This window comes from Aethalodelphis obliquidens, unplaced genomic scaffold (genome assembly GCF_003676395.1).
Source record: "Aethalodelphis obliquidens isolate GAN/ISIS:26980383/991018 unplaced genomic scaffold, ASM367639v1 scaffold5, whole genome shotgun sequence".
Taxonomy (NCBI): domain Eukaryota; kingdom Metazoa; phylum Chordata; class Mammalia; order Artiodactyla; family Delphinidae; genus Aethalodelphis; species Aethalodelphis obliquidens.
Window position 1 is genome coordinate 69,996,012 of NW_020837949.1, and position 24,739 is coordinate 70,020,750.

General features: G+C 36.9%; 1 protein-coding gene across 6 annotated transcripts in view; it reads right to left on the minus strand.

Annotated features, from left to right (window-relative positions):
- Positions 1–24,739, minus strand: part of SNX13 (sorting nexin 13) — a 139,126-nt gene that overhangs the window by 109,321 nt on the left and 5,066 nt on the right. Inside the window, exon 2 of one of the 6 annotated variants that reach the window (XM_027102597.1) lies at positions 8,452–8,581. The exons of the other annotated variants lie outside the window; for them this stretch is intronic. Within the exon in view, the coding sequence (XP_026958398.1) occupies positions 8,452–8,475 (24 nt within the window). The 5' untranslated portion in view covers positions 8,476–8,581. The remainder of the gene's footprint in view (positions 1–8,451; positions 8,582–24,739) is intronic. 6 annotated transcript variants of the gene reach the window in all.

Below are 24,739 nucleotides of genomic sequence, written 5' to 3' on the forward strand. Positions count from 1 at the left end.
GGAACTACTGTGAGTAATGACTTTTAATATCCTATTTTATGTGTGGGTTATGTATTTATTTTATATAAGAATTACTGCCTTTCAAAATAATTATTTGGAGGGGTTACACTGATCCTATAATAATTAGATAACCATGTATTGGACTTTAGTTATACAAAGATGAATCAGGCAGTTTCTGCCCTCAAAACGTTCATAAACTAAAAAGGTAAAATACACATGTAATGATAACACAAATGCGGTAAGTGCCATAATAAAAAGTTACAAAGTGTTTGGGAATACAAAAAAGATAAATCCTCCAGAGCTTAAACAGTATTGACACTCCTTTAAAATTGGTTTCCAAAGGCAGTTTTGCAGTTGAACAAGAAAAATCAATCTCTTTTCTTTTCAGTTACCCACTTCTTTCCATCAAAATGGTATTACCCGAAATTAATTACTCACTTGATTTACTAAAGTTTTGGTAATTTCCAAAAATAAAAATTCCAAGTGAACAAAGATTCACAACTGCTAACGCTACATAAGAGTGTGCCACAGGTAATCTTTCATACAAAAGTAGGACAGAGAATATCATTTGTTTACTAAACTTCTAAGCCCAATGCTCAAGGCTATTTATACTTTTATGTGTAAATGTATTTAAAGATTCCATTTATAAATGGCAACAAAGTAAGTTGTGAGAGATAAATGCACTATTGAAGAGTTTCCAAAAACTACACATAACCAAATACAATCTTTTCAACAAATGGTGCTGTCACAGACATCCACAAAGAAAAAAATTAATCTAAGACACGGATCTTATACCTTTCACAAAAATTAACTCAAAATGGACACAGACCTAAATGTAAAACATAAAACTCCAGAAGAAAACTTAGGAGAAAACCTAGACAACTTTGGGTATGGTGATGCATTTTTAGATATAACACCAGACATAATCCATGAAAAAAATAATTGATAAGCTGGACTTCATTAAAATTAGAAGCTTCTCTGTACTTTGTACTTTCCTTTTAATTTTGTTATAAATCTAAAACTGCTCTTTTAAAAAAGTCTTTAAAAAAACTACATATAATCACAAATACAAGATGATTTTACAACAGGAGAGAATGGTAACAAGACAGCACCAGTCATGAATTATAATAAACTGATACATAGTCATTATCAATGCACAAAAGTATGAAACTCAATCGTCAAACTGCTCAAAATTCATTCAACTTTATAAAAATGTAAAGAAACCTATTTTTACATAATGTTAAAATTAACTATTTAGGGGCTTCCCTGGTGGCACAGTGGTTAAGAATCCACCTGCCAATGCAGGGGACACGGGTTCGAGCCCTGGTCCGGGAAGATCCCACATGCCATGGAGCAACTAAGCCGGTGCACCACAACTACTGAGCCTATGCTCTAGAGCCCACGAGCCACAACTACGGAGTCCGTGTGCCACAACTACTGAAGCCCACAAACCTAGAGCCCCTGCTCCGCAACAAGAGAAGCCACCGCAATGAGAAGCCCACACACCACAACAAAGAGTAGCCCCCGCTCTCTGCAACTAGAGAAAGCCCGCGTGCAGCAATGAAGACCCAATGCAGGCAAAAATTTTTTTAAATAAAATAAATTTTTTTTAAAAATGTGTCCTTTAAAAAATAAATTAACTAGATTCATTTCATAGATTTCATAATCTCTTATCTTAGGACAGGAAACAAGAGGTCAACATCTCTGATACAGAAAACCTTAAGAGAAACAATAAACATACACAAAATATGTATAATGTAATTAAGGAAAATTGAGGATCAGAATTTTAGTTGACATAATACATTAGCACATACTTCAACTACCTCCACCTAGACTCCCCTCCTCCCAAAGAAAATCACACTGTCTTTATTCAGGATACCTAGTGTATGAATTCCTCTCATAATCTACTCTAGTGTGGTCTAACATTCTAACATTTTGTGGCACAGTTTTTTAAATATAATTTTTACTTGTGAGATCTAATTTTTAAACAAATGGAATTTATTTACAAGGGAAAGCTGTTGCTAAAAGGGAACATGTGCACTCAAAACTATGTAAGTTCCACTTGCAGGAATAATTACTTTTCCCTCCCATGGAGAACAAATAGAAAATCCAAAGGTCAGTTCCAACATATCTCCCTGATTTTCCTATGGAATGAGGATATTTTCTATAAAAATTCTTTGACTCAACAAAAATAAATAAATACAGTAAGCCCTAACAAATTATACTTTGAGTACACTGAGTAAATCAGGTGTTCAGAACTTGAAACCCACCAAGTGACAGAAACATTATTATTCACGTGGGTTACATTCTGGTGACAAAACACCAAAGCTGGGTGTGGGGATGGGGGTGGGTGTGTGTGTTTAATTTTGTACTTAAATATGCATGATAAAATAATAGAAAAATATCCTCCCTAACTAAACACTCAGTTTCAAGTCACTGATCATGGTGCCCAGGATCAAAACCTCAGCAAATAAGGAATTGAAGATAGGGAGGATTCATTACCAGAATACTTACTGCAGATGGGATGGGAGTCAGCCCATCTGATTTCATGACCCTTTATTACTCAATCGTCCAAATCAAGCGATTGAGCCTGTCTCCTTTTCCACTACAGTCTTCTGAGGCTTCCAAGTCAAGTTTCCTCTCTTACCCTAGTATGCAATAGAACCAAACACACCTCAGACATCTCAGTAGGTGATGATGGTTGGTCTTTGTTACAAAGAATTTAAGGTTTGAGAAAGGGATCAAAAACTGCCAGCATATTTTAATTCAATAAACATTTTTTAAAAATCACATAAAAATCAGGATTTCTGACTTTTCTTGAAAAACAGAAAAATCTGGCATCAGTGGAATCACCTCCCTGCAAGGCAATAATGGAATGAAGCTGAGTGGCAACAATCCCCATGAAAATGAGCCACAAACTCCTCGGTAGTGCCACAGTCCCAAAATTTGCTATAAGGTGTACCAGATGTGAGTCCAAGATGTGATTTATCACCGTAACTTTACAGTTGTTTTAATGAAAGAAGCAAAATATTTATCTGTATCTATGTTACTATCAGAAGAGGAAAAACAAAAGATAAACCAAGAAAGTAATATGTTTAAAAAATGGCAGACAACCTATTTCTTAGTGGAAGTAAAGTTAGAAATACATATCCCCATTTCATGAAGGGATGTGAATTCACATTAAGCGTTTCCTTTTCCCTAGTTTAGTCTGACAACAGACACTTCAAAGAGGAATAAACTAATAGCCTCAAGAAGAATCCAGTGGAGTAAAGAATGGAAGGAACAAACAGGGGCTGCAAAGGGGAAATTTCTGAAATCTGTTAAAGTGGGAAAGAATAAAAGGAAATTAAAGAGATCAAAAAATTTTCTACTGCTTTGCAAGTATACCAGATTATCTTTAAGCAGAAGAAAGCCTGCAACGCCCAGGATTCTGTTTTCACTCTCCTACAGTCTTACTATATATGCAATCCCTGAGTAATTTTGTTTTCTAATCTACCACTTTTAACTACCTCATACGTACCATGACTTCCAAAACTGTGCCTCCAGCCCAGATATACCTCCTGAATTTCTAACACTTATATTCAACAGCATACTGAACGCTTCTGCCTGAATTTCTCATGGGTACCGCAAACTCATCATGTCTAAAATTAAATTCATTCCATACCCCAATTTCCTATATTCCCTCATTTACATTAAAAGGAGGAGACGTCGACATAGAGAATGGACTTGAAGACACAGGATGGGCAAGGGGAAGCTGGTAAGAGTAGCATCGACATATATACACTACCAAATGTAAGATAGATAGCTAATGGGAAGCAGCCACATAGCACAGGGAGACCAGCTCGGTGCTTTGTGACCACCTAGAGGGCTGGGATATGGAGGGTGGGAGGGAGGCTCAAGAGGGAGGGGATATGGAGATATATGTATGCAGACGGTTGATGCACTTTGTTGTACAACAGAAACTAACACACTATTGTGAAGCAAGTATACTACAATAGAGATGTATTAAAAAATTAATTAATTAAAAGGAGGCATCACTGCCTATCCAATCACTGAAAAGAGAAGTCGTAAGAGTTACCTTGAACTGTCTGTCCTCTTAGAACTCCCACATCCAACTAGTTAGTTATATTTTACATCTTAAATATCTCTTGGGGCCCCCCTCACCACCAAAGCCTTATACAAGACCTTCATTACAGCCTGCAAGACTACAATTCCTGCCTCTCCTCTGTTACATCCTCCTCACTGCCAAAATGACTTTTGAAAAAAAGAGTCTGAAATACCTGGCTTTTTCTTGAGTAGGACCTGTTCTCTTGCTTTTGTTCCCTAGGATGGATCACCTTTCCTCTCTAGCAAAATCTCTATCAAGTTCCCTTCAAGAACCAGATCAAATTTATACCCTCCATAAAGCGAGTCTTCCCTCATAGGCACCTCTCCCTCTTCCCAGATAGAATGTTCAGTCCTTGCATTCTCTGCCTCCACTGCACTATTTAAAGTTCTATAGTAATTATTTATGAATATCTGCTTTTTCTAAACTAGAAACTTCTTTCATTCATTGGTCAAACATTTATTAAAGTCTAGCATGTGCCCCCTATAGCCAGGCTCTGCAATAAAGGATTATTCTGGGCCTCAAGAAGCTCACAATCTTGTGGAAGAAGAGAATTACATATAAAATTATACAACAATACAGTAAGAAAAATGATAGACATGCATCAGCTATTACAAGGCTCTAAAAAGAAAGAGCAGGTAATCTGACCCAGCCCGAAGGGGAGGAGGGGCAGCAAATCAGAGGAAGCGTCCTGAAAAAGGTAACACCTAAGATTAATTTCAGAGGATAACAGGACTCAGCCAGGTGAAGAAGAGGGCAACTGATAAAGAGAAGACAACAGGCATGGGCATTGAAGCAAGAAAGAGGGTCCCATGGGGAAGGCACTGAAGGTTGTTTTTAAAAGGTAGATTGTGAGAAGCATATGGAATGTTCAAGTTAAACCATTCTATCAATTATGTGCAAGATTTGAAATAGGCAGGAAAACCTATGAAAAGCAATTACAGTCATACTATCTAAAAGCCAGAAACAGGTCAGAAGTAGTGGGGATGAACACATGTCTGCATAGTGGAGAGATATCGAGATGACCAACCAATAGATCAATAGATTGCATGGGGCATGACAAAGAGCCATCATCACAGCTCTTTAAGCTTGAGTAGTATCTGGCTGAACAACTAGTCACTCCAAACAAGATACAAGAAAGAAGGCTGGGGGATGGTAAGTTTGTTGTTTTGCTTTGTGGATGAAGAAGTGAAGTTCAGTATGGGACATGTTCCGAGCAAAGATACATACAGATCTCAAGTGAAGACAGACAGCAAGCAAATGGATATAGTGATACAAGTTATTTTCAAGGGAATCCTCAGGACTACTAATACATAGAATCAGAATTGATTACAGTCATCTAAAAAAAATGAGACGGGCTTCCCTGGTGGCGCAGTGGTTGAGAGTCTGCCTGCCGATGCAAGGGACACAGGTTCGTGCCCCGGTCTGGGAAGATCCCACATGCCACGGAGCGGCTGGGCCCGTGAGGCATGGCCGCTGAGCCTGCGCGTCCAGAGCCTGTGCTCCGCAATGGTAGAGGCCACAACAGTGAGAGGCCCGCGTAACGCAAAAAAAAAAAAAAAAAAAAGTAGTTAGGAATTCTAATCCTAGCTGGTTTCTACTCCTAGCTCTGCTCAAAGATCATGTGAACCTGAGCAATCAAAATGTCTCTCAACCTTTGTTTACTCACTTCTAAAAGGAAGTGGATTATAGACTTCTTATATATACTTAAATGGCTTAAAAATTAACTTGAGATGATAGTATGAGGGGTGTGTGCATGTGTATATACAACAAATTCAAAGATATACTCAGAGCAACTCTGGAAGTCTTTTGTGAATTTCTGTAACTGCAAGAAGAATGTTAACTTGGAGTATAAAAGGGCTCTTTCCTAAAACGCTTAACTGGATTATATGTAATAAATTATTTTTCTATTGAGATCATCACTAAGGCTACCAGAAATTCAAAAAGCAGTACTCGAAGAAAAATGTAGTATCTATGTGAAAATATGAAACTGCCGTTCAGGACAAAGTATTCATCTACTACACTGCCTCCCTTCTTGGACTTCTTAAAAATGCCTACCTACTATGGTTTAAACCATCTTCTGAGGGACTCCTTAAGTACAGATCACCATGCTCCAAATTATAAGAATGACTCCCACCACACTGGGCCACAGTTACAAGGGTGGATTTCTAAGGCTGGTTTACTGGTCTGTTAGACAGCCTGACAAAATAGCTCTATCAAATAATATAGGTAACCCAGAGTAAATGGTGACTCTGATCTGGCCAATAAAGTCTTCTCTTGGGGCTGTCAGTTGATGGTGATGGGAATAAAAGCAGCAGTGACGCAGTAACAGAGTCACTCAGGATGGCACAGCACCAGCACAGGCACTTACAAAAGCCTAATGCTAGGAGTGTCACAGGTTACCCACGTAGCTAGATCTGTATTATATATATTGTACATGACCTTCTGGTGGCCAGATATGTGTTGTATCCATAACTCCAGTCTACATCTCAATCTATCTGAAACCATGCAAGGCAGCCGTTTCTGTTGTATTGTGAAGTCTGGCTATCTAATAAGGCTCTTCTTTCACTGATTTCACCACTACCTTATAATAAAATTCTTGTCGACTAAGGGATTATTCCAGAATTCCTCTGTGCCTTACATCCTTAAAAAAAAAAAAAAAAGTCTACCATACCTAACACTTTTCAAAAAGCTAAATGCATTCTATGTACCTTTTAGTAGGTCTCTATCTTCTAAAACTAAAGAAATAAAAATAATGACCTTCAGATTCTTTCCTCAGTACTAAAGATGTAAGTTTATACTGTTTTCTCTGTTAACAGAAGAACTCAATTAGATCTTCCAGAGCTGACATTAGCTTCTTAACATTTTTTTCTTTCTTGGCAAACATAATTTAGTGAGGGTCATTTTATGATAAAAAACAAATTAAAAAATGAAATATTGAAAGAAATAGGCAGACTTCAGTAATGTCAGAAGGTCATTATTTAGTCCAAACTAAATCAAAATTAGCCTTATCTAAAAAACCTCAGATATCTGATGACTATTTAACCTATCTTAAACCATTTACTTTAAATTTTCTACAGTATCCATTTATCAAGTATAATACAAGGCACTATTTTCATAAAGATGTTACAGTGATAGGATGGCCCCCAAATGTAAAGAGACTCAAAAAACAATTCCCAAACCCTTGGCAAAAGTAGAAGACAAAGAAATGTGACCTGCACTAAAGTCAGTTAAAACCTAAAAATAACTTCTTGAAGGTTCCCAAGACTATTTGTGTTACTGTTTCCCCCTATTTTTTTCTTTTCCATTATTTTCATTTTATCTTGCACAGTAGGGAGATTTACATTTACTTAGACCTCTAAAACCGTTCTCTGGGTTCTATGAACATAAATAGAGTGAGAGAAAAGAAATGAAGGAGCACAACTTCACTTCAGTTTGAATGACATGAACAAAGCAAAATCATATTCAATAAACAAATAAACCACTGGAACAAAGATAAACAAACCCGTTTGAAAAATCTACTGTATAAAATGTACTAAATAAGAGTTGATATCCTAAAAAAAACAACAACAACAAAAAACTGATCTTTGGCTCATTTTCTTTTTCAAGTCACCATGATCTTACATAGGAGAGTAGAAGGGAAACAAATAAACAAACAAAACTGGGGTTATGTAAAATGGTACAGCCACCATGTAAAATGGTTTGACAGTTAATCAAAAATTTAAACATACAATTACCATATGACCAAGAAATTTCACTCCTAGGTATATATCCAAAAAGCCTAAAAACTCAAATACATATACATACATGTTCACAGCAGCACTATTCACAATAGCCAAAAGATAAAAATAGCCCAAATGTCCACTAATGAATGAATGGATAAACAAATTGTGGTCTCTACTTACAATAGAGTATTTATTATACAATCATAAAAAGGAATGAGGCAGTACTGATATATGCTACAACACGGATAGCACATTATGCTAAGTGAAAGAAACTAGGCACAAATGGTCAAATACTGTATGATTCCATTTATATGAAATACACAGAAAAGATAAATTCATAGAGACAGAATGCAGAAAGGTGGCTGTCAACGGCTGGGACGAGAATAAAATGGGGAGCAAGTGTAATTCGGGGTGATTAAAATGTTCTGAAACTATATAGAGGTGGTGGCTACACAACATTGTGATTGTACTAAATGCCAATAAATTGTTCACTTATAAAACGGTAACTTTATGTTATGTCAATTTCACCTCAATGTTTTGAAAACTTAAAAAAAAACTGGGTCAGCTGTTAGAAGACACAATTTCTACACCCAGGTTGTAGGCCAACCACTTATAGCTGACCTCTCTGAGCCTCAATTTCTTCATCTGTAAACGCGTTGGGAACAGATGATATCCAAGCTTCCTCTCATTAACTGATGCTCTATATCTGCAGCTCTGAATTTTTAAAGAATTGTATCATATAGGAATATATCTGAAAAACAAAGCATGAAGTACTGGTTTATGTTCTCAGCAAGTTTTACAGGAAAGTCATTAGAAAGTTTAACAAAATTGCTTCTCCTAATGACTTTAAAGAAAGTGGACATAAACATTAAAAGGCACGTCAATGAAGGCAACTCTGCAAGAAGTAAAACTAATGTGTTCTAAGATTGTAATTTTCTAGTAGTCAAGCTATATCCAAGGATACAAATTAGAGAATTTAACCACAATTATAAATAAACAAATAAATAGATGAAATTTGAGAATCTAAAAGACTGGATTAAATAACTCTCAGGCATTTTCCCCTAATATCAATTCTTTCAGGCTTTGAGAGGTGCTGAGAATCATATAATCTGCGGTCACTGAAAGTGGGTAGTCTATATTCCGATTTAGAGTTAATCTATATACACCTAAAACTAAGGTAAACCATAAAAATTAAAGAGCCTAACTAGTGTTCTCACAACGCTACTTCTACAAGTTAGCAGACTAAAGCCACATAAGCAAGCCAAAATTTTCCTCAGGAAGCAGCTTTGGATATATACTCTAACACAATAAATGTTCAGCTGAGTTATCAGAATTTACCACCATACAGTAGAGCAGAAATAATTTTGGCCTAGAAAATTTAAGCCAAATGATGTCAGCTGCCACAGCCAAAGAAAAATCTTATTAACATTCCTATGAATAGTCTAAATCTGTATTGGCAAAACTAAACTATGAAATGTCCCCACAAATGACTGAGACAACTGACTAGCTGTGCAGAGTTTTTTAATAAATATCAACTGACTTTTAGAAAAATGAGAACCATTCATACCCACCTAAACATAGGTAAATCAATGAATGCAATCCAAAAAGAGAAAAGGAAATCAAGCACCATTTAGCGTAATTGCTCCTCAGTTTTCATCTTGCTAATAAGCACATCTGAAAACTATAAATACAAAAGATACATATAAAAAAATACATGTCACAACCCAGCGTTAAAAGCATCCTTTTGATGTAACCTAAATCCCTATGACCCATCATAGGTATCATATGCTTGGTGTCACAACCTCAAAAAGTTACTTTTACTTTCATAATTCAAACACACGTGAAATAAAGTCACTGTATACAAAATCATCTACTTTTAAAAAGTACAAAAGCTTTGGGCTTCCCTGGTGGCACAGTGGTTGAGAGGCCACCTGCCGATGCAGGGGACAAGGGTTCGTGCCCCAGTCCGGGAAGATCCCACATGCCGCGAAAAAGCTGGGCCCGTGAGCCATGGCCACTGAGCCTGCGCGTCCAGAGCCTGTGCTCCACAGCGGGAGAGGCCACAACAGTGAGAGGCCTGTGTACCACAAAAAAAAAAAAAAAAACAAGTACAAAAGCTTTAATCATGGACATATATTTTGCTCAGTAAGGGCATATGGGTTTAAATTACTAGTTGACATGATATACTGTAATTATGCAAAAGTATATTTTCCACTAAGCATACAATTTTCTTATTTCTACATCAGGCTATTACCAAATTTACTACTTTACTACTTACCCTATTCTGACCAAAAATCTATTAACAATTTTTCATAATGTTTTTGAATGAACTCATCATTCAAAAGTAATTCCACAGTTCATTTGCATAACTAGGGTAGCTCTTGAACTCTGCAAGTATTATACTTTAAAACACTTCCTTTAATTTAAAAGAAATATAAATTTTCTGCACTCCACTGACAGTGATATCTGATGTTCTCATCTTCCAAGTTTAACAATGCAAAAAAATCAAGTTACATGTCAAATTAATCAAATGAGTTGCAGTAAACCAATTTATTCTGACAACAAATTTGAATCAGTGTAACAATTATAAATTTCTAGTCTCATATATAGTTTATACTTTAGGGTGAATGGTTTCTTTGTGAAACTGACTTCAATTCTCTATGCATAAAATTCCAACGTATAAATAAGGGAAGTTTGCGTAAATAATATACAAGGTCCCTTTTCACTGTTTCTAAGTCTATACCATTTCTTCAATGTTGAAAAAAATCTGGAATTGGGCAATTAAAATTGTTCCTGAAAAGCATCAAGTGTAAAAGTAAAGAAACAGCAAAGGCTTTGCCATTGTTAGGTACAGCAAAGTGTCAAACTCACACAAGCAAGCACGCTCGAGTGAGCAGAGCTATGCTCTGCAGACCTAACCAAGCCTTGACACTCCACAGCCTCCTCCTGCCAGTGACCGGACAAAAGAGACCAGGCCCCTAACCACTCACCTAGGAGCCTGTGGAACAGCAGCATGAAACTCTGGGCCTCTCCATGGATCTTATGCAACCAATCCAAACCCCTTAACAAAGAGAAGAATACAAAGCTAGGACTTCCTACTAAGTTCAACCCCAGGTCTTAAACTGACTCCTGAGAGCCACTCATCCAATTCCCAACTTTCATCCACCATGGGACTGCAGAATGTATTTTCCAGATTCATTATGAACCCACTATGCCCTGTTATCTTTGGTCACTACCAAAAGATAAATTTATTACAGTTATCAGTCCTCTCCTGGACTCTAACCACGGTACTGTTCTTGTTTTTTCCTCCTTTATCCAACCTCCCACTGCTTACCTTCCTCCCAAAACCTCCCTCTAGGTTTACTCTGCTCCAGGGTAAAAGTAAACGGATCTATATCATCAACAATTTCACTGTTTGCTTTAAGTAAAAGCTGCTTCTCCTGCCTCACTCTCAAAGGTTGCTTATTCTTTCATTTATCATGTACTCCAACTTCATGATGCAGGGTCATGTTCCTAACCGTAACTCCCAGCCAGTTTCCCGTAAAAAGCAAAAAACAAAAAAACCAAAACCCTGCCACTGTGCAATTGCTGCACATTAGAATTCCTAGGGGCATTTTAAAGCCCCACTGCCCAGGTTACACCCCATACAAATTAAATCTGAATAGCTGAGGATGGGAGCTAGCCATTAGAATTTCCAATGTGCAGCAAAGTTAGGGTAAGAGCATTAGTAGTTTATAAAGTTCCCCAGGTGATTCCAAAATGCAGTCACAGGTGCAAACCACTGCTCCCCAGGGCACTACTAATCATTCACTCAAAACTCTTGACATGCTTCTGTCCTAAGTACGACATAACCTTGAATTATTTCAACATGCATCCACCCAACATTCTTTTTCTTTCTTTTTTTTGGCCACGCCGTGCAGCTTGTGGGATCTCAGTTCCCCAACAAGGAATTGAACCCGGGCCACAGCAGTGAAAGCGCCCAATCCTAACCACGAGACCAACAGGGAACTCCCAACACTCTACTTTTAATATCATAAGCATTTCACCTCCACCGACATTCACTGCAAGTCCATTTTAGCCACTTTAAGACCACACTCCAGACTTCATCACCCTGTCTTCTCTGAATGGGAAATGTGAAAATTAACTATCTTACTCTCTGATCACAATCTTCCAGTTCTAAATTAGTTAAACCTACTGCATCTATTTTTCGTTATCATTCAGAATTGCAGACACTTAATTCTACTTTCTCCTTACTTAGCCCACTTCTGCATTCACTTCCCTATCTAGACTGGACTCCACAGTTCACCATTTCAACCACTCTCTTGCCAATATCTTCATTTATCACATTACGTTGGCACTGTCTATTTATTTTCCTGTATATACCATATACCTAAGTCTCATGAGATCATAAAATGTATATGCTTTATTCATTGATGTATTCCTGTTGACAAGTATAACATCTGGCACATCCAGTATACTCTGAATAAGTATATATCGAATCCACAGATCTTCTCAGTAATCATCTAAATCAATGTGATATACACATCAATATTTTTTCCTAGTGATAATCTTCACCAGATTACCTTCCTTTCTTATCATTAATTGGCATCTTAATACTTCAATTTCACTTGCCCTTTGTTTCTGTGTCAAATCAATTCAGTTAGCACCTATCTATATGGCAGAGGGAAGGGGAGAAGACAGGAGTATAAAGTGTAACAATAAACACTACTGGAAAAATTAGATAAACACTTGAGAAACTTATAAAAGTGGGAAAAGATAATTTACAGCACCACTTTTAAGAGTAATTTTTTTAACTTAATGAAAATTTTCTCTCGTGTATTAAATATAAAGAAAGGTATAGAAGTATGTACCCAGACTGCTTTTAAAACAGAAAAAGCAAATACTTTCACTTCTTACTAAATACACTTCTGCACTGGTTTACTCTTCAAGCAGCATGAACTTTTTTAAAAATATATATTGCAAATAATACTTTATTCTTTTTAGATTACACATACCACTTTTCCTACAAAAGACACACCATATCCTTAACTCATTTTATTTACATTCAATTAACAGTCATTTAAAATGTTTACGTGAATACACTATTATGGATGTTTATTTCTATCAAGCAATGATCAAAAAGGCTGTCATAAAATCTGTACTCCAGCAAGTGAAAAACATGAAACTAACATCTTGTCTGAGAAAGCGACACAAAACAATTGGTCAAATTATGGTAATAACGAGGGAATAGCTTAACACACATAACCTTTAAAATGAACTGGAAAATCTTAAAAAAGATATGTATTTGTATATTGTCAAAGTTTAATTAGGTAGTAAATAAAATTTTTAAAACGTTAATAAGTATAAAAGAAGGTGGAGATGATGAGAGCAGACACATTGCTGCAAGTGACTATGAAGAGGCAGCGGGACCATAATCAGAGATGATCCTCAAGAATATCATGACTGAGCTGTGATTCCTGGACCTGTAGTGTTGCTGAAAGAATAAGCCGGCCTAGTTAGGGATCTGCAAAGTCAAGACCCAGAGACTCAGAATGTGCCGGGAGAAAAAATAATGGATAAGCACACCAATAATCATGAAATAATAGAGCCAGGAATTCAGGAGAAGGTAAACAGATTATTACAGACAGAGAGGGCAGGACTAGAAATAAATAGTCTCTGCTTTTGGAGGATTCCTCCTCCTCTAGGGGGTGCGGTTAACCATGAAAACACTCAAAGCATGGCAACTGAGGATTGGAACACTGCAAAATTTTAGGTTACTGTAGCTAGCTACTCCACTACAGAGCAGAGTGGTTTTTAATTACCTAGCACTGCTACAATGTAAACCAAATGCCTCATCACCCTCAAATTCTCAGTAAAGTCTTCTATCAACACACACACACACACACATCTAAATATAATAATAAAATTTAAGAAAAAAATTATTTTTTCAAAATTCAAGTTGGGGAAAACTATAATGGCTTAATTTCTGCTCTATTTTTATGTATTTAGTTTGTCTTGTTTATGTGATCCTTGATACCATTTCCTGAAGCTAATTACAGAAAATATATTACAAAATTTAAATATTTTTGACACAAAAAGCACAGTCAACAAAAGAAAAATAAATTGGACTATGTCAAAATTTTTAAATGCTGTGCTGCAAATGATACCCTCAAGAAAATGAAAAGCCAACCCACAGAATGAGAAAAAATATTTGTAAATCATATACCTAATAATGAACTTCTACCTGGAATATACAAAGAACTGTTAAAACTAAGAAGGACTTCCCTGATGGTGTAGTAGTTGGGAGTCCGCCTGCCAACGCAGGGAACACAGGTTCGATCCCTGGTATGGGAGGATCCCACATGCTGCAGAGCAGCTAAGCCTGTGCGTCACAACTACTGAGCCCGCGCACCACAACTACTGAGCCCGTGTGCTGCAATTACAGAAGCCCACGCGCCTAGAGCCCATGCTCCGCAACAAAAGAAGCCACCACGATGAGAAACCCGCGAACCACAACGAAGAGTAGCCCCCGCTCACTGCAAAGAGAGAAAGCCTGCGCACAGCAACAAAGACCCAACACAGCCAAAAGTATATAAAAATAAATTAAATAAAAACTAAGAAATAAATAATCTAATTTTAAAATGAGCACAAGATTTGAGTACACATTTCTCCAAAGAAGATAATATAAGTGGTCATAAAAAGCATATGAAAAAATGTTCAACATTATTAGACATTAGGGAAATGCGAATCAAATACACTACAAGATATCACTTCTCACCCACCGGATGGCTATAATCAAAAAGACAGATTATAACAAATATTCTTGAGGATGCAGAGAAATTAGAAGCCTCCTATATTGCTGGTGGGAATAAAAATAGTGCAGTACTTCTGAAAACAATTTACAGTTCCTCAAAAGGTTAAACATAGAGTTACCATATGATTCAGCAGTTCCATTCTTAGTATATACCCTAGAGAAATGAAAACATGTCCATACAAAAAAGTGTTCATAGCAGCATTATTGATAATAGCCCTAAAGTGAAAATAACCCAATATCCATCAATAAATGAAAGAATACACAAAATGTGGTGTTTCTATACAATGGATTACTAGGCAATAAAAAGAAATTTGAAATACTGATGCATGCTACAATATATATGAAACTTGAAAACATGTTAAGTGCAAGAAGCCAGTCACAAAGACCACACACTGTATGATTCCATTTATATAAAGTGTCTGTAACAGGCAAATCCATAGAGACAGACTTGTGATGATAGCCTGGGGCTCAAAGCAGGGAAGATTTGGGAGTGACAGCTAAAGGGTAAGGGTTTTTCTGTTTGAGGGTAATGAGTTCTACAACTTACTGTGGCAACAGATGCACAACTCTGTGAACATACTAAGAGCCACTGAACTGTATTCATGAATGGTATATAAATTACATGTCAATAAAGCTGTTTTTTAAATTACTACTTACTAAACAACAAAGAGAAGTAAAATAAATAAGCAAAAGAGGCTAAAGTCCAGACACACAGATCAATGGAACAAAACAGATTCGAGATAAAAACAATTCTAGAAATAAGTATCTAAAGAGATAAAGTGCAGAAAAGGCACTATCTTTACTGCAGTGGTTCTCAGCCAAGGGCAATTATTTCCCCAGGAAACATTTAGCAATGTATGGAGACATTTTTGGTTATCAAAATGGGGGGTGGGTATCACAGACGCTAAGGATTTTGCTGTGTGCATCCTACACAGCATCCTAATGCACAAGATAATCATCCACAACAGTGAAGAGGAGAAAGAGGATGAGAAAGAGGAGGAGGGACTTCCCTGGTGGTGCAGTGGTTAAGAATCGGCCTGCCAATGCAGGGGACACGGGTTCGAGCCCTGGTCCAGGAAGATCCCACATGCCTGTGAGGGATAATACAGGTTATGCTATTCCTGTACCTAGGTCAATGTATATGTATATAAAGAAAAGAAAAACTAGATTTCCACCAACAGTTTGTGAGAATTTTGAAACGGCTGAAAATTATGTTGCTTGTAATTCTAATCATATTCTTAGAAATAATTAAACACACTAAAACTTGTATTTCTTCTAAGACATTTAACAACAAAAAATTATTTTTTAAATTACACTTAAATCATTCCTTTAAAAAGCTCTTTTTCTGAATAACAGAGTTCTAATTCATTACATTTCTTGAAACTACTACGGGAATATTTTAGTGAGGAAGGAAGCTTTATTCCACTATATTTTTCAAGGCCAGAAAGAAAACATCAAAAGGAAATTAAAATGTTGAATGCCCAGGTTTCTCAATAATTCTCCTCCTGTTCCATAAATATCTTGTTCTCTTTAGATTCTGTCACTTTAATACTACTAAAATAAAATCTATTATTTTGATATAATACAGTATTGCACTTGGCATTTCTAACCCAATAATTTGTCTACAGCCTACCCACTCTATTTGAACCACATTACAGTAAGTACATAAAGATCTTCAGGGGCTTCCCTGGTGGCGCAGTGGTTAAGAATCCGCCTGCCAATGCAGGGGACACGGGTTCGAGCCCTGGTCCAGGAAGAACTCACATGCCACGGAGCAACTAAGCCTGTGCACCACAACTACTGAACCTGCGCTCAGCCCACGAGCCACAACTACTGAGCCCACGTGCCACAGCTACTGAAGCCCGCGCGCCTAGAGCCTGTGCTCTGCAACAAGAGAAGCCACCGTAATGAGAAGCCCACGCACCACAGCTAAGAGTAGTCCCCACTCTATGCAACTAGAGAAAGCCCACGTGCAACAAGGAAGACCCAATGCAGCCAAAAATAATTTTAAAAAAAATCTTCAAACACCAAGGTCATTCTCTATCATTACCTCATACTGAAAAATAAACTCAGTCACACAGCAATTCACCTTAAGCTCCTTTTACAAAAGTGAATCAGAAAGAATGAATTTAGTTTATACATTAGAAGACTGTTATTTACCAAAGTGTTCTCTACTACAGCACACAAAACTTTTATTACGGCAGTTAAATAGTGCAATGCAAGATAAAACAGGCCATATTCATAAGTGGCCCCCCTTCACCTCATTCATATAAGACTGTAACAATACAAGAATACTGGTCCCAATATTGACAATTCAACTTCTGCTTTTCCCCATAATATATAATACAAGGGGAAACTACAGTAAACAGGGTTAAATGTTCAAAGCACAGCCTAGCACTGAACTGTCACCAATCTCCTACCTCTCCCTTTCTTCTTATGAAAAGGAGCATCCTCTGAAACAGCAGGAACCATGATGTATTAAGTGTTAGTATTAACTGTTTAGTGCTTTGCTAACCACTTTATATAGATTTCTAATTCTCACAACTCTATGACATAAGTTATATTACTAACTCTATTCTATAGATGAGGAAACAGCTAAGTCACAGAAGTGGACCATGAACTGAACTTGGTTTAAAATTTAAGCATGGGGCTTCCCTGGTGGCACAGTGATTAAGAGTCCACCTGTCAGTGCAGGGGACATGGGTTCAAGCCCTGGTCCGGGAAGATCCCACATGCCATGGAGCAACTAAGCCCATGCGCCACAACTACTGAGCCTGAGCTCTAGAGTCTACGAGCCACAACTACTGAGCCCAGGTGCCACAGCTACTGAAGCCCACGCGCCTAGAGCCCGTGCTCTGCAACAAGAGAAGCCACCACAATGAGAAACCCGCACACCGCAATGAAGAGCAGCCCCCACTTGCCACAACTAGAGAAAGCCCATGCACAGCAACAAAAACCCAACGCAGACAAAAATAAATAAATAAATTTTAAAAATAAAAAAAATAGGGCTTCCCTGGTGGCGCAGTGGTTGAGAGTCCGCCTGCCAATGCAGGGGATGCGGGTTCGTGCCCCGGTCTGGGAAGATCCCACATGCCGCGGAGCGGCTGGGCCCGTGAGCCATGGCTGCTGAGCCTGTGCGTCCAGAGCCTGTGCTCCGCAACAGGAGAGGCCGCAACAGTGAGAGGCCCGCATACCAAAAAATAAAAAAAATTAAAAAAATAAAATTCAAGCATGTCCTGAACCATTATTTTACACCGACTCTTAAGTAGACTTTTTTTAAAAAAAGGATATGGAGGGGGATGGGCAAAATTCTGCACATATATCTAAGGAATCAAATAAAAGTGATTTATTAAGATTTAAAAATTCAATTTATTGGGCTTCCCTGGTGGTGCAGTGGTTGAGAGTCCACCTGCGAATGCAGGGGACGCGGGTTCGTGCCCGGGTCCGTAAGATCCCACGTGCCGCGGAGCGGCTGGGCCCGTGAGCCATGGCCGCTGAGCCTGCGTGTCCGGAGCCTGTGCTCCGCAATGGGAGAGGCCACAACAGTGAGAGGCCCGCGTACCACAAAAAAAAAAAAAAAAAATTCAATTTATCAGAAAAACCTGAAGTAACTAAACTGACACTAATATCTTAGTCCTTGGTACCCCTTAAGAATCTGGTGTAGATTTTGTAGGTATTAGTATTCAGATAACTTTCAAGGTATATTCTAGACTTGGTACAGGTTCAAACAAATTTCCTTCATGTTCCTGAAGGCTGTACAGTAACAACTCCACATCAAAACAATGACCCTGAAAGTACTACAAGATGCTCTTAATTCACAAAAAAAAATAAAGCTCAACATGGTTCTCTGTTAACACAGAGATTATGAGGCTTTTTAATCAATATAAATTCAGACAAGAGGTATACAATCACAAAACGAAATTATACTGAACTGTATTATTTAAAAATATATACAAATTATTGTATACATTCGCCTTTTAAATTTTTAAGCAATGGAAAGTATTTTTAAATCCATTAAGTGGAGTATAACTTAAAAAATAAAAGTTAAATTATTGTGGCCTCTTTAAATTTGCTGGAGGTGGGGGAAGGAAAGGGTGAAGGTTAGGGGAAAAAACTGAGAAAGCAAGCACGCCTACAGACATAGAGGAGAATAATAAAAGAGGTGAGGGAAAAAATCAACACATCCACAAAGCAACAGCGACAAGGGGGAAAAAATAAGTATAGTAAGGAAAATAGAGACAGACACAGATTCACCCACAAAGGACCTTGATGGTATAATCTTCAGCTAACTAAAATGTTATTATCACATGAACACTCCACTCTTTTTTTTTTTTTTTTTTTGCGGTACGCGGGCCTCTCACTGTTGTGGCCTCTCCCATTGCGGAGCACAGGCTCCGGACGCGCAGGCTCAGTGGCCATGGCTCACGGGCCCAGCCGCTCCGCAGCATGTGGGATCTTCCCGGACCAGGGCACGAACCCGCGTCCCCTGCATTGGCAGGCAGACTCTCAACCACTGCGCCACCAGGGAAGCCCAACACTCCATTCTTTGAATATAACAATGTATTGTACTATTACATGAATGCAGATAAGCAGCTCCTGAATAAAGGAACTGAATTTACATTCTTAATACCCATATTTAGATGTATAAGTACAAATCTTATTTGTAATAACTTAGCCCTAAGTCTTTTTCTTAACCTACTACACAGTATACTAATACCAATCAAGCTAACTACATAATTTTTTTAAACAAAGTATTTTAACATTTCTCACCTTTCTATTCCCTATAAAAAGGAACAATTCAAGAGAAAAGCTTAAATAAATTCTGAGCTACTTTACATAGAACTTTATCAAATTGACAAGAACCTTAGTACTTCCCATAGCAGAAAACTACACAACACTGGCATCTTTTTAAAGCATGTGAGATTATACTACAACTTTTCCCTTTCACTTCATCTATTGTAAAACCTTTAGTGGGCAGAAGAAATTATTGTTCAGTCAAAAGTTCTAGTTATGACCACAGTATACAAGTGTCACCTCTCTTGATTTCCTCCTGATATTTAGTCTAGATCTAGCTCTTAGTGCAATACATAATTTAGAAAGTTAATAAAAACTGAGAAAGGGAAGAATTAGATCATCTGCATCAAAGGGGATTATTTTGTTTAATTTGACATTTTAAAACTTCCTCAATAAAACAAAGACAAAATACAAAAAACAACTTCAAACACATTCTAAGTTATAAAAAATAAACCACTTGTTATTTACTTCTGAGGAAATAATAATTAAAATCTAGTTATTTCTTGAGTTTTATTGTGGGAAATACTGTGTGCAGTACTTAACATGTTATTTCACTTAATACTTAGAACAACCCTATAGGGTATCATTAATTTAAAAGTTACACAGATGAAAAAACTGAGGCTCAAAAAGGTTAATAACTTTCTAAGGTCAAAATACTCTGAAGTGACAAAACAGATTCAAATCCAAATAATCTGACACCAACGGCCACTCTTAACCAAAAGCATACACTCTTCTTCAGAAACTAAGAATGTCCAATTTGTGATTAGAAGATATATATGTGGCAGGGTTGGGGGGAGAGAGAGAGAAGAGAGAGATAGAGATGATTAACACTCTGAGTCCCAGTACAAAGGCAATCTCACTAACTTCTGGAGTTCTATAAATTTTGCATTAGTGCCTATTATTTGTTTGAATATTCTGAGCTATCAGACATTAACTGGTAGAGCTTTTATAAATTATAAAGTATTCTTAAGCCTAATTGATTTTTCTAAAATTTTTATATAATCAACACACCCACTATTTGTAAAGTCCATTATTTCAGTTTCTTTTTCTGTATCTTTGTTGTGTTCCACCTTTCAAGTTGTCGCCAACCTCCCTCTAGACCACTTCCTCTTATTCTGCTAACTCTTACCAGGATTAGACTATTTCAACGGTTTGAGTGTTGAGCACTTAGGTAGTACTCAAGAAAAAGTGTATGACGTTAGTAATTAACACTGGACATTAAAGGAGCTAGTTATACTAACAGTTGTGATCTGATTAAACACCCTGAGGAAAGTTCTGAGGAAGAAAAAATGCCACCTCAAATAATCTCAGGAAGAGAAATCAAGAACAAATTCTAAAGTACAATATTACGACTTGGAGAAACATTAGATAATACATAATATCATAGTATCTTAAAATCAGACCATTATTTCCCAAAATCTATGTAATAACTAAACTGAGGTGAAATTTTATTTCAGACTTAACTCTTCCATTAAAACTGTACAACTTCAGTTTTATAACTTCCAAGCCTCAAATGATCGTGAATCCAAGAGCCATTCTCCATACATATCCTGTTGTCACACAACTCTGGCCTGAAAATAAAAGATGTCACAATACAAAGAATCACAGACTCGCTCACCTGCCAAACCACAGCCAGGCTAAAGATAGCTCCAGGGTTCCAAGAGCAAAACCAATTCAGGTTTAAATAGAGTAACATTCAAGGACTCTCCAATAATGCAGGGCTAAGGTCGAAACAGGATTCACCGTAGGAATTTCACAGCTGCATCAGAATTAAAAGGTCCCTCAGGAAATTGGAGAAAACAGTGCAGTAATCTAACAATGGTGAATTATTCCAGATGATTGTATATGAGCCTCTGGTACTAAATGAAAGATCATTAAACCAGCTGCAGAATTATTTTATTGAACTTTTCTGGTACATATTATTTCTGAATATACAGTGGAATTATAGATGGGTGAAATGATCTAACAATGCTCTAAGAGTGACATTGAGAGGTATTTTAGGTAAGAGATCGTGGTAGCAGCTGCCCTCCTAGAAAAGGTACCCCCCAAATGTCCAACTTTTTGAAATTCATGACTAAATTTTTACTCTTACTTGCAACTTCGAGACAACATTAAAGGTCATACAAACACGAAACACTCAACAAAGCACCACAAAAATCTGCATTACTGTACTATTATAAACAAAGCTTTAGGTTTATCTAGTTCAGGAATACAAATGAAATCATGAAAAGTAAGTAGTAAAAACACAAAATAAAATCCAAGTTGTTCTTGCATTTATGATTTGTTACATGAAAATAACATCAATCTAATCAGATTCTTCTCCGTAGGAAAAATTAAAACAGAATTACATTCTAACTAAATGCTTAATGTTCACCTTTTTTTTTTGGTCTAACTTTTGTGTGCGTGTTTTGTGATCCCAAACATAGTATTCAACCACAGGGTACTATTTTTAAAAGCCTAATGGACAGAGATAATAACCAGTCCTTGAAGGGTAATTAATGTGATAGTTTAAATTTATCAAAGACGATTTTTGTCTTAGTAATTTTTCAATTTTACTTTCATTTTGCTGGAGGGAATATTCAACATACTTTTATTGACAGATATTTAGTGAGGACTAAGCGTGAAGCTCTCTTCCAGGCACTGGGAATACAATGGTAAGCTGCACATTCAGGAGTTTACACGAATATGTAACATACAGGAATATGTAACATACGGGGTAGGGACCAAGTACTACTTTTACCAAGGTAATGGAATTCAGCTACGTCTTTCAGTAAAATCTGGTAGACCTCTTAAGGAGATATAAAGAGTCTTTTCATAAAAACAAAACAAAAGACAAATTCACTTTTTTTTTTTTTTTTTTTTTGCTCCTCTGTTCTCTTGTGTTTTTTTTTCCACTTCTCACTGTGAATTAGCTTGGAGCGAAGAGAGACAGTAGAAATGGGCTGACTCTTCAGTTGTAAGAAGCAGCTCATTTTAGAGCAGCCATGTCATCCAAACTGGTAGTTTTACCTGGAGTTAACTAAAGCAAATGCAAGTAATTACCTTTTAATTACATTCTCCAACCTTTTATTCCTCTTAATTTTTCACCTTTTAATTACGTAATTTGTTTTATTCTGACAAAAGACCTCAAAGCTTCAGCTGAATGATGGCCAAAGTGGCACCAGTTAGCTCTGATAGTGAATTTTCTGAGGGCAGGTTTCAGGTCAGACACAACTGCAGCACCAGAACTTAGCATGTGCCTACCACAGAGTAGGGGTATTTATGTTTGGTGAACAAAGTGATCCACAAAAATTAATCTCCATTAGTACAAGTTACAACCAAAGCCTTATAAAAATTGTATTAAATAATTAAGAATTAAGAACTTATTAATTTATTTCTTAAGAATCGACCAGGATTTTAATAATTTACCAGGGCTGATTAAAAATAAAGGATTTCTTTTCCCACGAATATTTCACACTGTGTATACACAAATGACTACTAACCCTCAAATAAGTAACCTTTTTCAAAATATTTTTTGGAACTGCCCTTTCAGAAATTCTCTGGAATCAATTTACCAACCACACAAGAAGCTATCCTTATTATTACTCGGCAAGACATGCTCTCAGTCTATTTTTTTTCCTTTCCCTTCTTTTAGTCTAGTCCCTGCCTCTCTGTAACTGCACCAATGGCCAGGGGATACCCTCTTTCTCCTGAGATCCACTGAGAAGCTAGTGAGCCATAAAGCTATGGAGCCTAGAACCTGAATTCATATTAGTGCAAGACATATAGAGAACAAAACTGATGTATTAACCACTAATATTTGTATAATGATTGACAGTTTACAAAGAGTTTTACTCCCTATCATTTTATTTGATCTTCATAACAATGTGAGAGTAGCTAGGAAGGTGCTATTATTATCCCAATTTCACAAAGAAGGAAACTAAGGGTCAGAAAGTTCAAACAACTTCCCCAACGTCACATCATAAATAAGTGGTGAAGTTAAGACTCATCCTTAGAAATGCCTAACATATAGGTCATATTCGTGTAGCCTCACTATTGTGGTAGTTGATAGACAAAGTATGCATCACCATGACTTCAACCTATTACTCAAGTTTCAACCATTTTTTAACATGATAAAACAGAGCTGTCCACTTGCTTTAATTCAAAGTTCCCTCTCCTCACAAATATATAAGGCACTGTAATATGAAAATTAAACTTGACTCAGAAAGTCAATGTTAGAGTTCCATCAACTGAGGGAGCACTTGATGGTCTGTGAAACCGCAGAATTTCAAAACACAATTTAAAAAACCATACCCTGAGAACCTCACTCAGGAATGCCATAAAGTCACTTAGCTTTGCCACCAAATGGCTAATTAGTGAGTAGCCAGCATTGGAAACTCTTAACGATGATAGAATCTGTTTTCTTCCTCTTCCAGAAGCTCATGCTCCCTCCTTTTCCATTATTACTCAGCTAACAGAGCTTACTTGATCCACCTAAAACGATCTACTTCAAACATCCTCGCATACCCCTTTTTTTCTCTCTTTACTCTAGACAATACTCTTTATTCCACAGTTAAACTAGAAATGACACTAAACATAAGCATGAGCACATCTAATAACGTGATTAAATTAACAGATAAAGCACCCTTTATAATCTGTAAAAGTGTATACATGTGCTGGTAGTTACTACACACAGAAATGTAAACCCACACACTTTGCAGTGGCCTTATGATTCACAAACCAATGCCTTGTACCTTTAAAACTACAAACGTCTGTACTTTAATTCCGTATTTCCTCAAATAAATAAAAGTAATTTTATAAACTTGTAGCAATTAAGGCAAAACTTTTAAACACAGTGGACTAGTTAAGAAACTTTTATCAATTTCTATGAAACACTGGTCAACAAACTTTGGAACAATCCATCTGAACACTGGTATCTCCCTACCTAGGACTCCCAAGGATGGTTATGGAAATCTAAAACCTCTATTTTAATATTCTGAAATGCCAAATGGAAGACCTACATTTATCTAATATGAAGTTGTAGAGTTTAACTAAAAAATCACACATTTGCTTTTGTTTGCAATTCTGTCAACCAGCTAGCTAGTTGATAATCAGAAGTGATGAAAAAATGGTATATGCGTGCTAGAATAAGAAAATATAATGAAAATAAATACTAAACAAATATAGTTTATTTATAAGCTCTCTGAAAGTCTGGAATCAGTGGGAGGAAAATAAAACAAAGGCCCTTTAGAATTCTTGAGAAATGGTTGGCAATACTCAACTTGGCTTGTCAAAAGATGTAGAGTGGCAAGCCAGCCTCAT